Source organism: Camelus ferus, chromosome 14, assembly GCF_009834535.1.
Source record: "Camelus ferus isolate YT-003-E chromosome 14, BCGSAC_Cfer_1.0, whole genome shotgun sequence".
NCBI classification, from domain to species: domain Eukaryota; kingdom Metazoa; phylum Chordata; class Mammalia; order Artiodactyla; family Camelidae; genus Camelus; species Camelus ferus.
Window position 1 is genome coordinate 24,263,467 of NC_045709.1, and position 18,279 is coordinate 24,281,745.

General features: G+C 48.7%; 1 protein-coding gene across 3 annotated transcripts in view; it reads right to left on the bottom strand.

The window, feature by feature from the left end:
* Positions 1-219: 219 nt before the first annotated feature.
* Positions 220-18,279, bottom strand: part of MPHOSPH8 (M-phase phosphoprotein 8) — a 40,888-nt gene continuing 22,828 nt past the window's right edge. The window contains exons 4-14 of one of the 3 annotated variants that reach the window (XM_032496530.1): positions 16,996-17,095; positions 15,318-15,575; positions 13,484-13,609; positions 13,315-13,403; positions 10,966-11,106; positions 10,429-10,515; positions 7,907-8,061; positions 6,018-6,172; positions 4,115-4,242; positions 3,348-3,431; positions 220-2,996 (exon numbers count right to left, since the gene is read on the bottom strand). In XM_032496530.1, the coding sequence (XP_032352421.1) occupies positions 2,955-2,996; positions 3,348-3,431; positions 4,115-4,242; positions 6,018-6,172; positions 7,907-8,061; positions 10,429-10,515; positions 10,966-11,106; positions 13,315-13,403; positions 13,484-13,609; positions 15,318-15,575; positions 16,996-17,095 (1,365 nt within the window). In that variant the 3' untranslated portion in view covers positions 220-2,954. Of the gene's footprint in view, positions 2,997-3,347; positions 3,432-4,114; positions 4,243-6,017; positions 6,912-7,906; positions 8,062-10,428; positions 10,516-10,965; positions 11,107-13,314; positions 13,404-13,483; positions 13,610-15,317; positions 15,576-16,995; positions 17,096-18,279 lie in introns of those variants that run through there. The other 2 variants (XR_004325824.1, XM_032496531.1) reach the window with 2 other exon arrangements.

An 18,279-nucleotide genomic window follows, 5' to 3' on the forward strand; every position in this document is an offset into this window, starting at 1 on the left:
TCACTGGTTACTCTGATCTGGTCCTGCTCCTGCCCTGGAAGCTGCCTGTGGTGTGAGAATTTCAGGTCATGCAGACCACACCAGCCAGAGAGCCTCGTCCTCCCTTTAGAAACACAGGCTGCAGATACGCCTCCTGTTCCCCAGCAAGGAGTGTGTCTCCCGCCTCCCCCAGTCAGGCCATCTTGTGGGAGGAATTATTTTAACACAGGAGAAGCAAGCTAGAAAAAACTTGTTTTATTTGTGAATTTCTTAGCCCTCAGAAACAATTAGTGGCCGTGAGTAATGACACTCAGAAAGCCACGTCTGAAGTGTCCGGAGTAGCGCAGACTCCCCCCCTTGATTCAGGTTTGTTCTCCTGAATCGTACGCCTGCCCCCTTGGCGCCCTTGTTGGCTAACGGGGAATGTTAGCGCTGCAGAGTAACCCCAACCCCCTTACAACTCATGTTACGACCTCAGGTAGCCTGGCCCCCAAGGTAGGGACGGACTCGTAAGGAATTTGTGCAGGTGTGAAAAACCACGTTCCAGCACGTAAACCTTGGCCCAAGGAAGGCAGGTAAGGGGGGTATGAGCAAGGCAGAGACGGTGGTGGGAAATCTTCCAGATCGAACTGATGCCAAATGTTAGGCTCAGATTCCGACTGGGGTGGCTCTCTGGGCTCTCAGGATGCCTGTTTCCTGATTTTAATTGTGAACTTCCAGTGTCATTCCCACTTTCCAGCCCACTGGGAAGGCTCTTCTGTACCCGGGCAGGGGAGTCAGGACTGGAAATCCCAGATTTGGTTGAGAAGGAGCACCACGTGCAAGTCAGCAGAGCACGGAGGGAGGTGGTGTGGATCCCGTCAGTGGTCCTTGAAGTGGCCTCGTAAAGATGTGGTTGTGAGACCAGTGACGTTTTACAAGTTGAAAGTAACTTTGGGGGTTTATACGATACGCCACGAGGCGTCCTACATTTCACATCACCGTGGATGTTCTGGGCTCTCCTTTCTCCCTCCGTCTTTGCTCATCGGCCTCCTTGCACTTGGCTGTTTCCCCAGGTTTTACTCAGAGTCAGCTTCACAGCAGACGCTTTACCAGGGCCGCTCACCGTCAGCCTTTGGGGTGCCGAGCCTGGCCGGCAGGGGTGACTTCCGCATGTAGCTGAACTTTAAAAGTGGTCAGTGTAATGTGGCTGAGCGGGACTGTAAAAGCAGCACCTGAGCCCCAAACGGCGGCCCCTAGACACCCCAGAGAACTGGCTTGGGACGGGACGACGTGTGCTGGCGGAGTCTGGAGATGCGGGGGAGAAGTGGAGCGAGGACTTCCAATCACGTTAAGATGAAACTGAGGTAAAACTTGCGTAGTAACTGCTTTTCAATGAGTCTGGCCCGAGGTGAGGCCGCATGTGTAGTCACGAGGTCCCCGAGGCCCTGGCCTGGCCTGTCTGCACACCTTTGGGTGCAGTGCCCAGGGGCTGCTGGGGAACCGCTGTTTCTCAGAGGATTCGCTGTTTGCACTTGTCAATCCCCGCCTCATCAAGGGCGAGTGTGCATCCTCTGGAAAACAGACTGAAGGGCACGTGTGCTTGTGCACCTGCTTCCGGAGAGAACTTGAGCTTAGCTGCAGGCCACGGTGGACAGAGAGCTGCACACAGGCACGTCGGGCACAGGTGGAGGGAGCCGGCGTGGGCGAGTCACCCCAGATGTCCGGGTTCCGTGAGAACCACCAGCCTGCTCTCCCTGTAACTTGGTTTTACTTGTTAAGGATCTTACCCTTGCTCCTGACTTCACTGCTTTCATACCGCTCAGCCTAAGCTCTCAAAGGAGCTGTGTCCAGACTTTCTCCTTGGTTCCTACCCTGATGGCCCTGCTGCCTTGTTGATAAGCACTGTGTCCTCTTTTAATGTGCTCCTGTACAGGTGTTGGTATCCTCCACATTGTTCTTTAAAAGCCCGTTTTCTCTTACGTGTAGCGAACCAGGTACTGCTACCGTCCCCTTAACGTTCCTGCTTCTTTTTTCTGTAAAGCTGTGAAGTCAGATGCAGTTACCAGCACAGGGTTCAGTACAGTTGAAGGTCTATTCCCAGCCATTGTTGGGCTAAACTATACATTTTGCATCCACCTTGTTTTGAAGTCCTGAGACTTGGGCAGAAAGAAAATAGACCAACACTGTGGTGTTTATTGAGAAAACTGCAGGAAAAGGTGTTAGGTAGTAAAGGTCTGAGACATCCATACAAGATGTGTGGTCTGCCCTCAGCACCTGCAGGTTCCGTGTCCACAGACTCAACACACCTTGGATGGAAAATATCCAGGGCAGGAAAGAAAATGTCCAGAACGTTCCAGAAAGCAAAATTTGAGTTTGCTATACAGCTGTTTACACAGCATGTGCACCTCAGTATGTGCACCTCAGTGTACAGATTGATCCAGGGGGATTTAAAGTACATGGGGGTATTGATGTGTGGTTACTGGAACCAACTCCCTGTGGATACTGAGGGACGACCGTACATGAAATTCATTGGCTCTCAATTACAAAACTAATCAGAAACTTCTTTTTACATGTTTCTGTAATCTAGGTGGCTTGATTTATTAGTTTCCTTGGGTAACTTACATGTAAGTGTACACTCACTGGATTCTTTACAATTTTTAACACAAAAATTCATCAGGGATAGTTAAAAAAATTCCAAGTTTAAAAAGTTTTAATTTTCTTAAATAATTCTCATATGTACCATTCCACACTGTGGAAAAACTTCAACACACAGTCTGGACATAACATTGAGATTTCAGACACTGGCACAAGTACTTACATCTGTTTTGTGATATGCTAGACCCACCGTGTCCCCTCACAGACTGTAACAGAGGACAGGCCTTAAATGCAAGAGGCTTACAGATGAAACCAAGTGTCAGCTGTGCCAGATCCCAAACTGCTTCCCAGCGGGTTTAGAAACAGGTCTGAAGACAAGTCTGTCCCCTTCTCTGTGGTCATTGCAGCTGCACTCTGTATGCACCTATCAGCAGCTTAACCTGTTGAGAGAGAAACAGCACACAGGTATCAAGATTAGAAGAGGGGGAAAACACAGAAGGTCAAGACATTCCTTACTTGGCAGAATTCTCAAACCGGTCATCAGTGTAGGTTGTTGGCGACCATTTGATTTTTAGGTTGTCACGTTAGACTCTTACGTACCGAAGCCTAGCACCTCATCAGCAGCCAGGCTGCTGGGCACAGGGAGACCTGCGGCTCCTTTGTACCACTGGGCATTGGAGGGTCCAGCACTGCCCCCTGGGCTCACCAGGAACACCGCCACATGCCCCAAAAGCTTCCTACCTGGAGGAACAGCTTTCCTAGTGACACTGGGTATGTGGAGAGGTCCTCACCTTGGCAGAGGGTGCTTCCGTCAGCCGCATGAAGAGCTTGTTGAGGCCTGCGGCCGGGCTGAATGAGTAAACGAAGTGGCTGTCCTAGGGAGAGAGACCCCCAGTGTCAGTCAGTATGTCCTCAGACAGACTTCTGCATCCAGAGACCTTTGAGACTCAGCGATGCAGGAGAGAATTTAAGTTTTGTACCTGAATTTATTTATCATGCAACATGCTGTAATTTTTTAACTTTCCCCTTGATTTATAACCAGTCAATTTTAATCCCACCTAAGGAAAAAATTCTCAATGTGGCAAAAGAAACATGCACAAACATTCTTCAAGAGTATTTTTATATTAAAAAAGGGTTTATACAGCCACTGATAGATGAGTTATTGTACACTGTATTTTTAAATGTTCGTGATAAATAAAAATCAAAATTATATACTACAGTTATCACCTAAAATGATGCATTAAAACTAAGGCAGAACACAGCCCTGTTACAGAGTGGCTGTGTTTGGGTTTTTGAAGCTTAAACAGATATGCTTTTCTTCCCCTTTGAATTCCTTAAATTTTCTTTATGTGAACATTTGTGATTATACTGCATGAAAAGGCATAATATTTAAAAATAGGCTTCTTGCACCACAAGAACTTATGTTCAGAACATTAGTTCTAAGACTTGGTAAATTGAGAATAATTTTACTTCACGATTATGGGATTAACAAATTTATAAGCCTTTTGTGCTTTTGATGAGAAGGTACTTGTCAGTAATGAACCATGGAAAATCTTACCAGAAAAACAGGAAGCTGAAATTTATCATTTAAAACCACCGCTTGTACGCTACACGGTCCACAGAGGCGGGCAATGACCTCTTTACCCAGAAAGTTCGCATGGAAAATAAACAGCAGGACGCCAGACCCTGAATCAGGGAGATGCAAGTAGATTTTAATCCCCACCTGGCATGGCACCTCCCGGAGCCCCTCCCACGGGAGGACGGAGCAGGCCTCCAACCCCAGGACGTGCTGGTGTTTGTCTAGCAAACCACAGAACCCTCCTCCTTTCAGTCCACGTAATCCTATGACAGCTCACGGACAGAGTTTTTAAAAATACGCTTTTTCAGGGGGAGAGCAGCTCAGTGCACTTAGTGTGCACGAGGTCTCAGCTTCAATCCCCGGTTCCCCATCAAGAAAAAAATTAAAAATGTTTTTTCTACGTTACTTAGTGGTGTAAGTGTCCACAGAAGCAAACCCACGGACACCTCTGTGTCCACACACTATTTTGCCTTTTCTCAACTTTCTGATTAAAGGAAAAAGCATGAGATTTGAACTTTTGAGGATCTCAAATATTCTGCAAGATTCACTGTTTGAGCAGAGCACATACTGTGCTTTAAAAATTACCAAGAATTTTAATGGAGGTTCTGGGGATTGAACCTAGGACCTCAGGCACAGTAAACACATGCTCTACCCTTGAGCTATACCCTCCCCCATAAGCTGTACTTTTAATAATAAAAAACATTCTTTAACAAAGACATTGGTTCAGGCCAGTCACGAAGGAGATCCCAGAGAACCCAAAGAACCATGCTTCCTTGGTTCTGGTCCAGAGGTTCTCGTCTTTCCTGTCAAGCTGTTTTGAGGTTTGACCAGGAGGAGGTGCTTGTCGGCTCCCCCGAGACCCCAGTGGGGAGGACACGGGGCAACCGCACAGACCAGCCACGGGGAGGAAGAGGGTTCCTTAGGCACCTCTCTGACAAACACTCCAGTTTCACACACAGAGTGACACAAGGGACCCTGATTAGTTTGCTAGGTCACCTGAGGTCTCGCCAAGTGTCGGCTTAGACTCCTCCAGGTCTCGGCTGAGGAGCGTGTACCCAGGGTCAGGAAAACCTACCAGGATCTTCTGAGGATGATGTGGTATCTTTGGTTAAGATTTCAGGTGAACGGAAACAATTTCTAGTGGTTGCAGATACGCACGCGCACAAAAGTGTGCATGTGAGCAGTGGACGGTGGGGGCCCAGCCCCACAGCCCCCGCTCGAGCTCACACCCCTGACAGTCGGGACAGACCGGTCCTGCAGCGCCGGCACAGCTCACCACCAAGGCATTACCAGTGGCTGTCCCTGATCAGTTTAAAATGGGTGGTTCATCTTTTTTTTTTTTTTTTTAAAGAAAACTAACGAGCGCAACTTCCTACCACCTTTCGGCAGAGACAGCGTGGCCTGCGCCCAGCACGCGCACCATTTGTGTCCGAGAGGTGGCCGTGGCCGCAGTCCCGCCTGCCAGGTGGATGCGAAGCAGCACTGAGGCTCCAATCTCTTGCTGCTAAACTTAACTATGGTGCAAGATGTTTTTTCTTTTTAAAACGGCAAGGCTGTTAACTATGGATAATAAAATTCAGGAAAAACACTGATTCTGGGCTTAAATCTTAAAACCTAAAATTTAAAAGCTACATTTAAAATTTTAATCAAACTCTAATAAAAACTAACATGACTATTAAGACCCAAGTGTGTACTTTCTAAACCAGCACGAGCGCTGGTGCGTCTCAAAGTCGTGCGGGTGTCAGCCGGGCTCCTTCTCCACCAGAGCAGCCGAGCTGCTCTCACATGATGGAATCTGTTACGGTTTTGTTCAAAGAGTTCTGCCTAAAAATCAGAGTGTTTGTAACGTCAGACTTCAAAGTGGGAGAAAACACAGGCTTACCTTCTGGTATGTTCTGTGGGGGTTTATAATGAAAATCCATGGAAAAATCTGGCCCCTCGCAGAGACGGTGACAAGCTATTGGGAAGACTGGTTCTAACAGAGCAAGACGTGCTTCAAAGTAGTCCTTTATTGTTTCTTCTGCTACTCTCGAAAGTCTGATAAAAAGTACAAGCTGTTAACGTAGGAGAGAACCATGAGCCACAGTTACCTGACCCGACCCCAGCGGGGCCTTCCCAGACGGACGGCCCCCCCTGCTTCCTCTCAGCGTCGGACACGTGGCACGTCGCGGTCGTACCTGTCACCTCGTCGCAGGAGCTCAAGCTCCAGAGGGGCGAGCCTCCCCCACGCCCTCCCCACCTCCCCGCCTCTGGCCTGGCGCACTCAGCTCAGTGCATACTCGTCTCGCTGAACAAAAAACAGGAATTCTCCTGAAAATTCAAGAACTGGGAGCCTAGTCACAGTACCGGGCTTGGAAAGTGTTCAAATAAAATGCTCAGCGCTAATTCACTGTCCTGCTGCGCAGACATCTGCTCCCCCATTTGCCAGGACGCTCTAGTTTCAGGACTGTGAGCCCCAGGAACCCTTCAGACACCACTTAGACAAAGCCCAGGAAGCCCTCAGCCACGGGCAAACCAGGAAGGTTTCTGCCCCGTTACGGTGACTGTTCCCACGTTGGCAGGCTGCAGCCTCAGACGGGGTCACAGTCAAACTACTGGTTGGGTTGGGCTCCCAGTGAAGGCTGTCCTAGAGGGGGGTCACCAGGCATGCACCCCCTTTTTGGCCTTTGCCGTTTCTATCTCTTGTCTGAAATTTACCTTATTTTCTGTTTAGAACAAAGGTCCTACACCCGCCATGGAACAGCCGTCTTGTAGGCGTGAAGACCCGAGTCACGTCCTACGTGGTGGATGAGGAAGAGGGAAGCGTGGCTGTTCCCACCCGGGCTGCCCTCCCCTGGACCCTGCTGGACAAGCAGTGAACACCTCACTGTATCAGCTACTGTCTGTGAAGCTTCTGCTGTGTGTTGCCAAAATAACTCTTAAGTAATAAGCTACTAAATTACTTCCATGAACATCCAGTAAAATAAAATGATTTAGAATTTATCTGAAAAAGCACGAACTTGAATGGATAAACTGTAGTCACGTCCAGACAATGGAATTATTATTCAGCACTAAAAAGAAACGAGCTTATCAGGCTATGAAGACAGGGAGAAAACTTAAATGTTTTATCACTAAGAAGTGAATCTGAAACGAGCAAATGGTATATGATTCCAACATTGTGGCATTCTGGGAAAGGTGGGAAAAATATCAGTGGTTTCCAAGGCCTGGGGGACGGGAGAGATGAGTAAGTGGGTCCACAGCAGTGCACCCGTCTAAACCCACAGGATGCGCAGCATCCAGTGGCCCTGCTGTGCCTGGGGCTCTGGGTGCTGGGGCGAGTCAGCATGGGTGCATCACCTGCCATAATGCACTCTCTGGTGGAGACGTGACGGGGGGGGGGGGCTTGTGGGAAATCTCTACTTTCTGCTCAGTTTTACTTTGAACCTAAAACTTGATCTGAAAAGTTGTTTAAATAAAAAAGTATAAAAATAAAAGAATTAAGATTTAAATTAAAAAATTTTTAAATTAGAAAAAAGTTTAAATGGTTTTAAGGAAGTGTCTGGGAGCCAATTTGAGAGTGTAAGATGACACTGCCGGTTAGAACAGCGTTAACTGTTTCCTCCAAGGCCTCAATAACTTGCAGAAAAATGATGCACTCGCCACTTCTTAAATCCGTCATCTCCTGAGACCAGAAGCCCATCAGGGCTTGTACTTGGCATCTTTTTCTGAGCCGTTACCCAGTCCACTCTGAGCATGTGTGGGACCTCCCCAGGGACACTGCCCCACACTCACGTCTCCAGGTGGCTCTTCAGCAGCTCATACACCAGCACGTTGTTACACTGCTTTGCAAAGTGCAGTGCGCTGTTCTGGTGCTTGGACAGGATATTGCAGTCGGCTCCACATTCGATCACGAGCCGAACGATGTCTGAGTTTCCTCTCTTACAGGCCTGTGTCAGGAGAGGAGTGACCGTTCCTGCCCGTGCACCAGTGTTTGTCCCACTCTCCGCGCTGAGCGGGGGACACACCCGGGGCCGGACACTGTCCTGGAGATGAGAACCTTGTGCTCTGCTTTCTCTGTGAGCAGGACTGAACCGTGCAGGCTGAGTCCTCAGGACAGAGGGGCACTGCCCCCCCCCCCCCAGCCCTCCGGAAGCCCCCGCTCAGGGTTAGTGCTGCTCAGGGAACGTGTCAGCCTGCCTGGTGCTGCTCAGGGGGACCCGTCAGGGAGGGCTCCACATCTGAATGCAGCAGATCTCAGGCGGGAGCTGCAATGCAGACCCCATGACAGGTCCCCTCCTGTCTGTCATCCCCAGCCGTGTGACCTCAGGCCTGTCCTTGAAATCAGCTTGTCACAAAGGAGTTCTCGGCACTTATGCTTCACAAGCCTGAGGCTGGCACTGCCGGATGGTCAAGGATGGGGGCCAGGCTGGACACGGGATCAGCAGACCAGGTCCCTGGGTCACCGGAGATGCTTCTAGGCCGAATACCTGCACCTGCAGTCGGGGTTGGGCACCTCGCAGGGGAGCAGACCCCAGCCCTTCCAAGGCCGAGACCCATGTCTCACGGGCACTGCCGGGACCGTCCTGGTTGTCACACCGGGGGCAGCAGGAAGGACCGTCCTCGTGACAGGTGTTGGCAGGTGGGTGAGCCCTGCCAGGACCGGTGAGGCCCTCACACAGGCGGGTAAGGCAGTGGCGTCTCCCACCCTCACACACCGGAAACCACCAATTACACGTTACTTCCTGGGGTGAAAGGTCTCTACTTTGCTTCCATCTCCGAAAACCTTTCCCCTTATTTACTGCCTCTGTCTAAAACCCAGTGAAACTAACACACTAAGTCCCTGAACAACTGAAAGTGCTTGTCAGGAACAAACCTCCAAATAAAGAAACCAAATGAAGTGTCAACACAGGCACCTAGTTCAGGCGGTAGTTCACACCCTGAGCTCCTCTGGGGAGAAGCCACCGCCATCCCTCTGCCATGGCCCACTTGGGGCTCCCAGGGCCAGCCTCGTCCTGCGGCCAATTCACCCCAGACCACGGGTGCCCCGACCCCCTCCTGTCTTTCCTGCTCAGCCTCAGCCTCCTTGCTTTCTTTCTGGCTCTTCATGGATGGCCCCGTTCCCAGCCCACCTCGCTCTTGAGCTTAAGAGCCACACGTGAAGCATCTTTTGAGCATTTCCAGCTCAAATCCACGGGAAAGCTGCCAGCGGTGCTGCCTCCATTCCCTAACACAGGAACAGGGTCACCAAGCATCACCTTCCATTACCAGGTCCCGTGAACTCTGCCTCCTTAAAAACTCGGTGAGTCTGTCCACTTCTCTCTCCACTGTCACTACCTCGGGACAGCCTATTACCGTTACACTTAATTTTAAGAACCTCCCCGAAAGTCTGCAAACCAATCCATTGCCCCCACTGTAATGGGGACATTAGAACAACACAAGCCAAACTTTACCCTGATGTCTGCAGATTAAACCTTCTGATGGCGCCCAGCTGCTCTCAGGACAAAGTGCTAGCTCCTCGGGACAGATGCTGGAAGCTTCTGTGCTCATCCCCAACCCCACCCCCACTCGTGCGCTGCAGACTGTCCAAGATTCTGCTGCTTGGACTGTGCCTGGCATGTGCCTGGCAGTTTCTCAGTATTTATACTCTGGGTGCCACCTGTGCTCTAAACATGCTGCAACCGAAACACATAAGGAAAATTAAAATTCAAAAGGAGGGCTCCTTAACAAAACAAACATTTCCATGCAACAAAAAGGAAAGAGAAACACAAGCAGTGAGCAAGGTTTCAGCCTCAAGTGTGGATGAGGTGAGCCCGGCCTTCCCAACAGCAGAGCTGAGACCAGCCTCACCCCCGCCCTGTCGTGAAAGAGGCTTAGAAACTGCCGCAGGCCGACGCCCACTCGGGCTAGCCGCTCACACAGAGCTGCGTCCGTCGGGAGGGGGTCCCCACAGGGACCGCCATGCTACCCACACTCAGGGCAGGGCCTGCTCTGTGCTAACAGCATCTTGGCCAGAAACCTGGAGCTGCCACAGGGTCAGCCCCCACCTTCCACTCAACCCTCTGCACACGCAGCTCCGAGCGCGGGGGCGGGGAACATACCTCGCTCTCCTTCACGCGGGGTCCCAACCACTGCCCTCAGCCCTGCCGGCCAGGTTCACTGCTCCGGCTCAGCCTAGCCTCCTTCCGCACCCAGCCCGAGGCCCCTGGCCCAAGCTGAGCTGCTCTGCGGGTCCGCTTCTCCAGCTCATATCCAACGGCCTGGCGCCCAGGCCATCCTGCTCTGCGCGACTGCAGCCCTGCACGAGGGGCTCTCACCTTCATCAGAGCCGTCTCCCCGCTGCTCTGCTGCACATTCACAAATGCTCCTGCTTCCAGGAGAACAGCCACTGTAGTTAAAAAGTTCTGTTAAAGAAACAAAAACAAAAACAAACTTAATTCCCAGAATTATTTCAAAGAAAGATGTTTTTAGATGTTCTGAAATGTTCGGCCACCAGGAAAAAGACTCCCAAGCAGGCTGGCGAGAGCTGGGGGCTCTGGGAGTCGCCCCCGCCCGGCCCCCACGTGCAGCCTCAAAACACTGTCTGCCAGCAGCCTGGACACGAGAGCCTCTCTGCGTGTCAATTCTCCACATGGGAACACGTTACTCACAGAAGACTTTAAAAAGGTCTAAGAAAGAGATCAATATTAGTAACCTTACTAGAGGTTCTTTTCCAATAGAAATCACTTTCAACTAGACAACTTATATTTTGAAAATTCAGCTACAAAGTACGACTGTCATCAGAAATATATCCGTTACGACAAGCCGTGGCCGAGCTGCGATGAGACAAGGATAGGACTGGTTTCCCAGCCGACCTTCTCAGCGGCGTGGATGAGCGCGGTGGTCCCGTTCCTCTGCCTGCCGTTCACCTTGGCGCCTTTTCTGAGCAGCAGCCGCAGCAGGTCGTCCTGCCCGCCCGCCGCCGCCAGCATCACCAGGGTCATCCCACTTGAATCCTTGATCGGGTTGGTATGTGAAAAAACATGTCAGTGTCTAATCAGACAAGCTTCAGAACTACGTCTTCTCATTCACGATGTTCCAACGTGAGATCGCTAAAGTACATGGATTTCCACATCTGCATCTCTGGGCTTTTCACTAAAGTACCCTAACAAACAATCAGAAACTAAAAACTTTAAGGATTTTTTTCCTATGTGTTACTTTACAATCCACAGATTAAGTTCTGAAGGCAGATTCACACTTTGCATGATACAAAGAACAGTGAACCCTGATGTCACAGAAATGGCAAAGGTGCTCATTCATCTGCATCACATTTCAGGTCCGAGAGTCTCCTGTGCTCTGGGTGAAACACACTTTAGTTGGTCCAAAGACATAAGGCTTGAAATGACACCTAACCGTCACACAAGTCCCTTCTGCTGCTTACAAGTCAGAAAGAATGCTACGCGTATTAGACAGACGCTGGCCTCTGTAAATCTAACTGTCGGGAAGTGAGCGAGAGAGCTCGAAGGATGAAGAAAGTTCAGAGAAGGAAACAGGACCCTGATCTGATTAGTTTCTAAGAGGCTGTCACAAAGCAGAGAAATTAAAGTGCTCTGAGTAGAGAGAAAACTACACAAGACTGACAAAAGATTAAACGGTAATTACCAGCTAAAATTCCCATGCGTTAGTTCAAGCATTCACCACATGAGAAAACCAATTTATTAAATGCCGTTTGATAAAAGTAAATTCCAAAAGTGTGAATTAATCTGGCTATAATCTGAAAGTTTAGCAAAGTCTGCAGTGACCCGAGAGAACACAAAGGCAGAAGCATTCCTTGTGGCAGAAGCACTGAACTTGAGACGAGCGTGTAACCGCCTCCTCTCACGTGCAGAGTATCTTATTACCACAAACACGTTAAATGAAGAAAAAACTTCTAACTTCAGAGAGTTCCCTGCAGTTACTGTTTTACTGATAAAGACCAAGCTGCCTATCAAAGTAGAGTGGGGAAGCACGGGACAAACCCAGCATACATCCCTGATAAAAACTTAAGCAGCTAAAGAAAGAAAGGAAGCTGTGAGAGAGAGGCTCTCCACAAGAGGCCAGCAGCACGACAAGTCCACCGGCACCCTCAGACCCGACGGGAGGACTCCATCCAGATCAGGCACGGAACTGGACGGCGTCTCACTCCTCAAGTCACACTTACCAAGTTTGTAAGACCACAAAAGGAAATACTGGGAAAAGGAATCAAAGAGTTACTATTTAGCAGATGATGAAACTCTACCCAGACCATGTAAGGCAAGTAACTTCACAACTATGGAGCAGAGAATTTCACAAAGTGACTGGAGACAACACAGAGATGACAGCAGCACCACCCTGATAACCAGCAAGAACTGTGTGTGGGGGGATCCCAGTGACACAGTAAAATAACTTAAAACCTGTAAGATACTATGAATACACCTGAAATACATGTACAAGAACTCTATGAAGAAGGAAACCCGTACAGCTTTGCTTAGGGGAGCGAATGAGGAGCTGAATGAGTGCAGAGGCATCACGTTCCTGGACGGAAGACTCAAAGTGTAAAAACGTCAGTTCTGAGCCATATTAGTCTGTGTATTTCATGCCAGTTTAATGAAGATCCCAATAACCTCTGAACTGCAACACCGAAGGGCTCACCCCCCAAATCTACAACTAGAGCAAGAAAACTAGAGAAGATATAGAAGTCTTTTCCAAGCAAGACAGGACACTCAAAAGCCATACAGAAAAGATCAACAGATCCAACCACCTAAGAATAAAATCCCCTCCAAGCAGTAAGACTCAAAAAGAGAAACCCCAAAACAGAAAGGAAGGGTTAATATGCTTCCATATAAAAAACTCTCATAAATCAGTATGAAAAAAACCAAACAAGGGAAAAATGGGCAGTTGCTGTAAACAGGCAACTACCAACGAAACCCAGCAGGTGACAAGAGATGAGGACTCACTTAACCTAAGTGTGGAGGTTAAACCGCAGACGAGACCACGTGGGCCACAGCTGAACAGAACGGCCACTTCAGGGGGCTGGAATTACAGGTGCTGTAATTTCCTACACTATCCATTTCTACAGTGTTTCAGTTTCACAAAGTGAACATGCATTACTTTTACAATTAAGAAAAGAAATGAAAAAAAGCTGAATTATTTTAACAGAGCTACTTTGCATCTTCCTTTCCCGAGATTTTACAGAGCCACCTCACCTCTTGCTCCAGGTTATATTCTTCACTTGAATTAAGTGCAACCTTTACAGTAATATAATCCCCATTTTTCACAGCATCCCTCAGTAAGTCTAAAATGAAAGAAAAGAAAAGTTAAGTTTTCTTCATCCAGATTCATGAAGAGGACCCCCATAATCCCACAACTACTCACTGCTCGGAACTGTATCCGAGGCAGTAAAATGTTCATCTTCCCCATCAAGGTGCTTTTGAAAATCTTCTAATTTCATCCATTCCAACTGCAAATCCATGCCCAAGCTCACAATCTGCTGTTTGCCATCTGGAACACAGAAGAACCTTACTAAGATGCGTTTTTCTGGACTAAAAAAAATACAGTGCTGTTGATTAAACACAGTGTCATAACCAAAGTGTCACACATGCTTTTAACACATGTCATCATGTAACCGAGTCCTTAATTGAATTTCGGATTGTCTCTCTGATTGGCAGTTCAGATGTCATGATGCTTCCCAGGCATGAGGATACACAGGTATCCTGCTAACTGCAAAACAGCAACCAATTTTAAGCAGCTCAAAGGAAGCAAGGAATCAGAGATTCAGACAGAGGAATCTCCAACACCTGTGACTCTGGCTGTTCTCCTTGGACACAGGCAGCCCTCCACACCTGAGGGGCCCACGCAGGGCCAGCTGAGGTGCATTCTCAGTATGCGAACCAGACCTGTTCTTCCAGCCTGAGCTCAAGCCTCCCCTCCCGGGACCCCGCCAACACACCGCCAGCACGTCGGTCCTGGGCTCGCCAACGCCAGGGAGGAAAAGCCCCAGTGGTGGTGCAATAAACGGGCTTTGGGGGCAACTCAAGATGACGGCGCTGGTCTGAAACGTGAGAAGCACAAATGTTTGACGGTAGGGTTCGAGGATTTAAGAGCATTCCGTCACAGAAAACAGTACGTCTCCGGGGCACCACGGGACATGTCCAGCCTTGAGTAAGTCCTCACCTCACTTTCTGAACAGCGGCAGTGCTCAGTTAAAAGCGGCCAGCACTCAGAAGGGAGCGTGCAGCAACTGCATGAACCCACACACCCGCACGGATGGGGCAGGGGACCCCCACTGCAGCGTGACGACGCAGAGCCACTGTCCACACAGCAGGACAGACAATCACGCTGCACGGCTGTTGCAGCAACTGAGGCATGTGCACCCACAACTCTCAGCTCAGAGTTTGCTATTAATGAAGCCATTGGCTTAAAAGCCTGCGCTCACTCTGTTCATTCCTCAGCATCTGGTAGTTTTAACTTTTCCCCTTTATTGTAAATAAAAAGTTAGACATATATTAAAGAATGCATGTTCTGTTATGGGGTGAGCCTCTGCGAACGCAGCACAGGACACGGTCCATCCCTGCCCTGGCACAGCAGGGGTCTGTCATTTGCTTTTACTCTCTTTAAAAAGTTTTGCCATAAATACGTGTATCCTAAAAGAATGTCCTGTCAGCTTCGCTTTTTTCCAGCTTTGTAAGCCCTGGGATCCAGGGCGCTAGGTACCCCAGGCAGCAGGTACAACACCTGTGGGCGGGTCTGTTAGGGCAGCTCTGGAAGACAGAGGCTCTGCCTCTAGACTCAGTGGCAGAGGATGTGCCTGGAGCGTCACTTAATAAGTGTTATTTACTGCAGTTAAAAGGAGGAATACAAGTAAGTCTGTATCTGGTCATTTTCTAAAAGAAATCTGGTAAGGTTCACAAGCAGGCTGCTGGGCAAGAGGTAAGGTAGCAAACCAGAAACCTTCAGTTTCTAAACGTGCTGAGCGTACTAAAGGAATTCAGAAAGTATCTGTTTGGTCAATTTAGAAACGACAGAAAAACTTTTAAGTCTCCAACGTAAAAAGGTATTTATTCAGGAGCCTTGAAAAGACTCTCCTCCAACCTGAGATCAGAGTGACAGTGGGGAAGGAGTGAGGCAGAAGTGACTCCATGCACAGCCCTGAAGACCCTCCGTGCCCAGCCCTGAAGACCCTCCGTGCCCTGAGCACAGACCCACTCACCGCTAGTCTCATCCGCGTGGCCCCCGCTGTCCAGGGCCTCCTGATCACCTTCCGCAGCTATGTAGGCCCACGTGTCTGTCTCATCTCGTGTGTTTCTCCTTTCTTTAAGCAGCTGCTTGTTCTCCTTGGGTTTGTGATCTTCTGTGACTTTACAGTCTGGTGTTATTTCTTCTCTTTTCCGATTATTCTCAGGAAAATCATTTTTTTCTTCTGGAGTTAATTTAAATAAATCAAATGCATTTCTGATTTCCTTAAATGCTAGTGAAAAAATAAAATTGATAATAAATATGAGCCACAAATTTCTGTTGCTAAAGAAAAATTGGGTTAGTATTAAAAAATAGGTATTTTCTTAATTTTTACTACTACTTCTTTGGTTATAAAGCCTGATCAAATTTACTATCACAGCCATGAAGTTGTTTCAGTTGGTCTTTGGCTACTCAGTATTTAGAAAGGACGCCCAAAGTGAATGGCTGTTAGTCCAGTGTTCTGTGCCAGCTCTGACAAGACCCACTGAGGATGGGGAGCCCCACTAGGGAGCAGAACTGTCGCCGTGCCCCCACTGTCCCTCTGCGGAGCCGACTGCTGCAGTCTCCCGATTTAACCTCGTGCACAAGTGCCCTCTGGAGGTGAGTGGGAGAAACGAAGGTGTGAACACGCCGTGCACCTGCTGACACTGCCCCTGACGCTTGTGATACAGACAGAAATAGAGGGGGAACAAGAGGAGGAAGACCTCTATACAGACTCTGGGTACAGGGACGTTTTATTACAGGGACACTGAAAAGCAGACCCTCCAGGGTGCTGTTATGCATTTAATGAACAGCAGCTTAAGACGAAGCATTCACAGTAAAAATGTACCTGAAACTGACAGGTAAGATACTCAAGAGGAAGAAAGTTCTCATTTTACAATACTCTGAAGCTCCAAGCACTTGCTGAAGAGTAACGGGTGCTTAAAACTTCCATTCCTTTGAACACTCTCTTCACTGCAGTCCCCCGAGGCAGCCAAGCAGCACCCCTGCTCCCCAGACGCACCCCCGACTTACTGCCAGTCTGCGCTGAGGCCGAGCCCAGACTTACTCTCAGTATTACCTCAGCTACACACCACTTTGGGGAGAAAACCCACGCGAAGTTATCCATTTCTTAGAAAACATGTGTTCCAAGCGCTTGTGCTACAGGAGCTAAACTATCTGCGGTGGTGAGCAGCCCCAAAAGCCCTTGTTCCAGCGCTGACGTCACTCTGCTTCTCAGATCTGCTTCTCAGATGACACTGTCTTGCAGTGATCAAAATGTACATTCAGTACTGTATTTACACAAATGACAGAGCTGAACACAGTAAATACTTAAGGCAGTTTGTCTCAGCATCCACCAAAAAAGAGAGATTTATTGACCCTTCTGTCCAAACTTCCTGCCCCTGAAGCTAACGAATTCCACCTCACATTCAGAGGGGAAAAGAGCACTGAGAAGGGGAAGGCGGGGCGCTGGGGGGAGCTGATTATATTAATAACGTAAACTATTTATGCAGTCAACTAAGATAACCGGTAAATAGAGGGGACTCCCCAGGGGATGCCTTTCCAGCCCTCCGCTCTGCACGCCAGAAGAGAGAGGCTGTTTTGAGATGAGTTAGGTTTCTCCTGCGAAAGACCAAGGCAAGTAAATGGTGCAGCTCAGTATTCACACTAACCCTTCAATGACTTGGGCTCTTTTCGGCCTTTTTCTTCCTTGTCCAAATCATGCTTCTTCTGGTATTTTTCTTTGGGTTCATTTCTTTTGGTCTCTTTCTCCTAAAAAAGACACACACAAGGCCCAATACAAGAACAGACGGCCGTTACCAACCCAGAAAGCTGGACAACAGGCTGCAGTGCTGACACCAGCCATGTCCTCCCTCAGTCAAGTGTATCCCTCAACCTGGACAATTTACAAACGATCACATTCAAAAGTCAACATCAAGTTTCCTCACTCTCTTTGAATAATATTATTATTAAAAATAAAATTCCCCCCAAATTCACCTCCATCCTACTAACCAAACATGGCTGTTTTTTAATTCTCCACATTCCCTTCTGAGCTCTGTAATTTTACAGATAATTTTGTTGTTTAAAGTTATTTTTTTACATTGCAAAGATATTTTCACACCACTGTGTTTACGTGTACGGATGGTTTTCTTCACCACAGTATTTCGTAAACTGTTCTATTTCTGCTGTGTTAACCTCATAGTTGATATTCCAGTGGGCATACAGCAGTCCGCAGCTGTTACCTATGACATTTTCTCCACCACCTCCCCCGGGCTAGACAGACTGGCACAGTTCTAGTTCTGGTGAAGACACAGCACTGCTGTAAACATCTCTGTACACATAGCTTCCTTCCCCCTTCAACCTGACTTCCTAAAGGTAAACCCACAAAACAGGAATAATGGATGAAAAAAAATTACTTTTTATAGCCCTTGATAGATACTGCATATATCAATCTTTTCATAATGTGGAAAATACATCTACTTGGAAAAAACATATAAAAATAATTTTTAAAATAGTGGGATAAACTACTTAAACGTGCCTCTGCAAATACTACAGTACTGAGGTTAGTGCACTCTGTGTGCCGCTCCTCACGTAAAAGGCGGCACATTCTTAACACGGCGGGGAAAGCACCCGGCGTGAAGAGCTCGTGAAGGGAGCTGATGGGCTGTGAGCCCCGCCCGATGCCCCGCCCCGCCCGATGCCCCGCCCCGCCCGAGGGCCTCTGAACACCCTGACTGCCGCTCACAGACTAGCAGCTGGTTTTCCAGTTGTAGTCGGTCAGAAAGGAGGCAGGTCTGGAGACAGACAGAAGCTGGATGGCTTCCAGTTTTTGTAACTGCCTCTCACCAGTCAGGCGACACGACAGGGAGCAGAATCTGCCACCCAACATGTGTCTGCCTCACGTACTCATTATTCTAAGCCGGTTTTCCCCTAAGAAACAGTAGGCATGGCAAAAG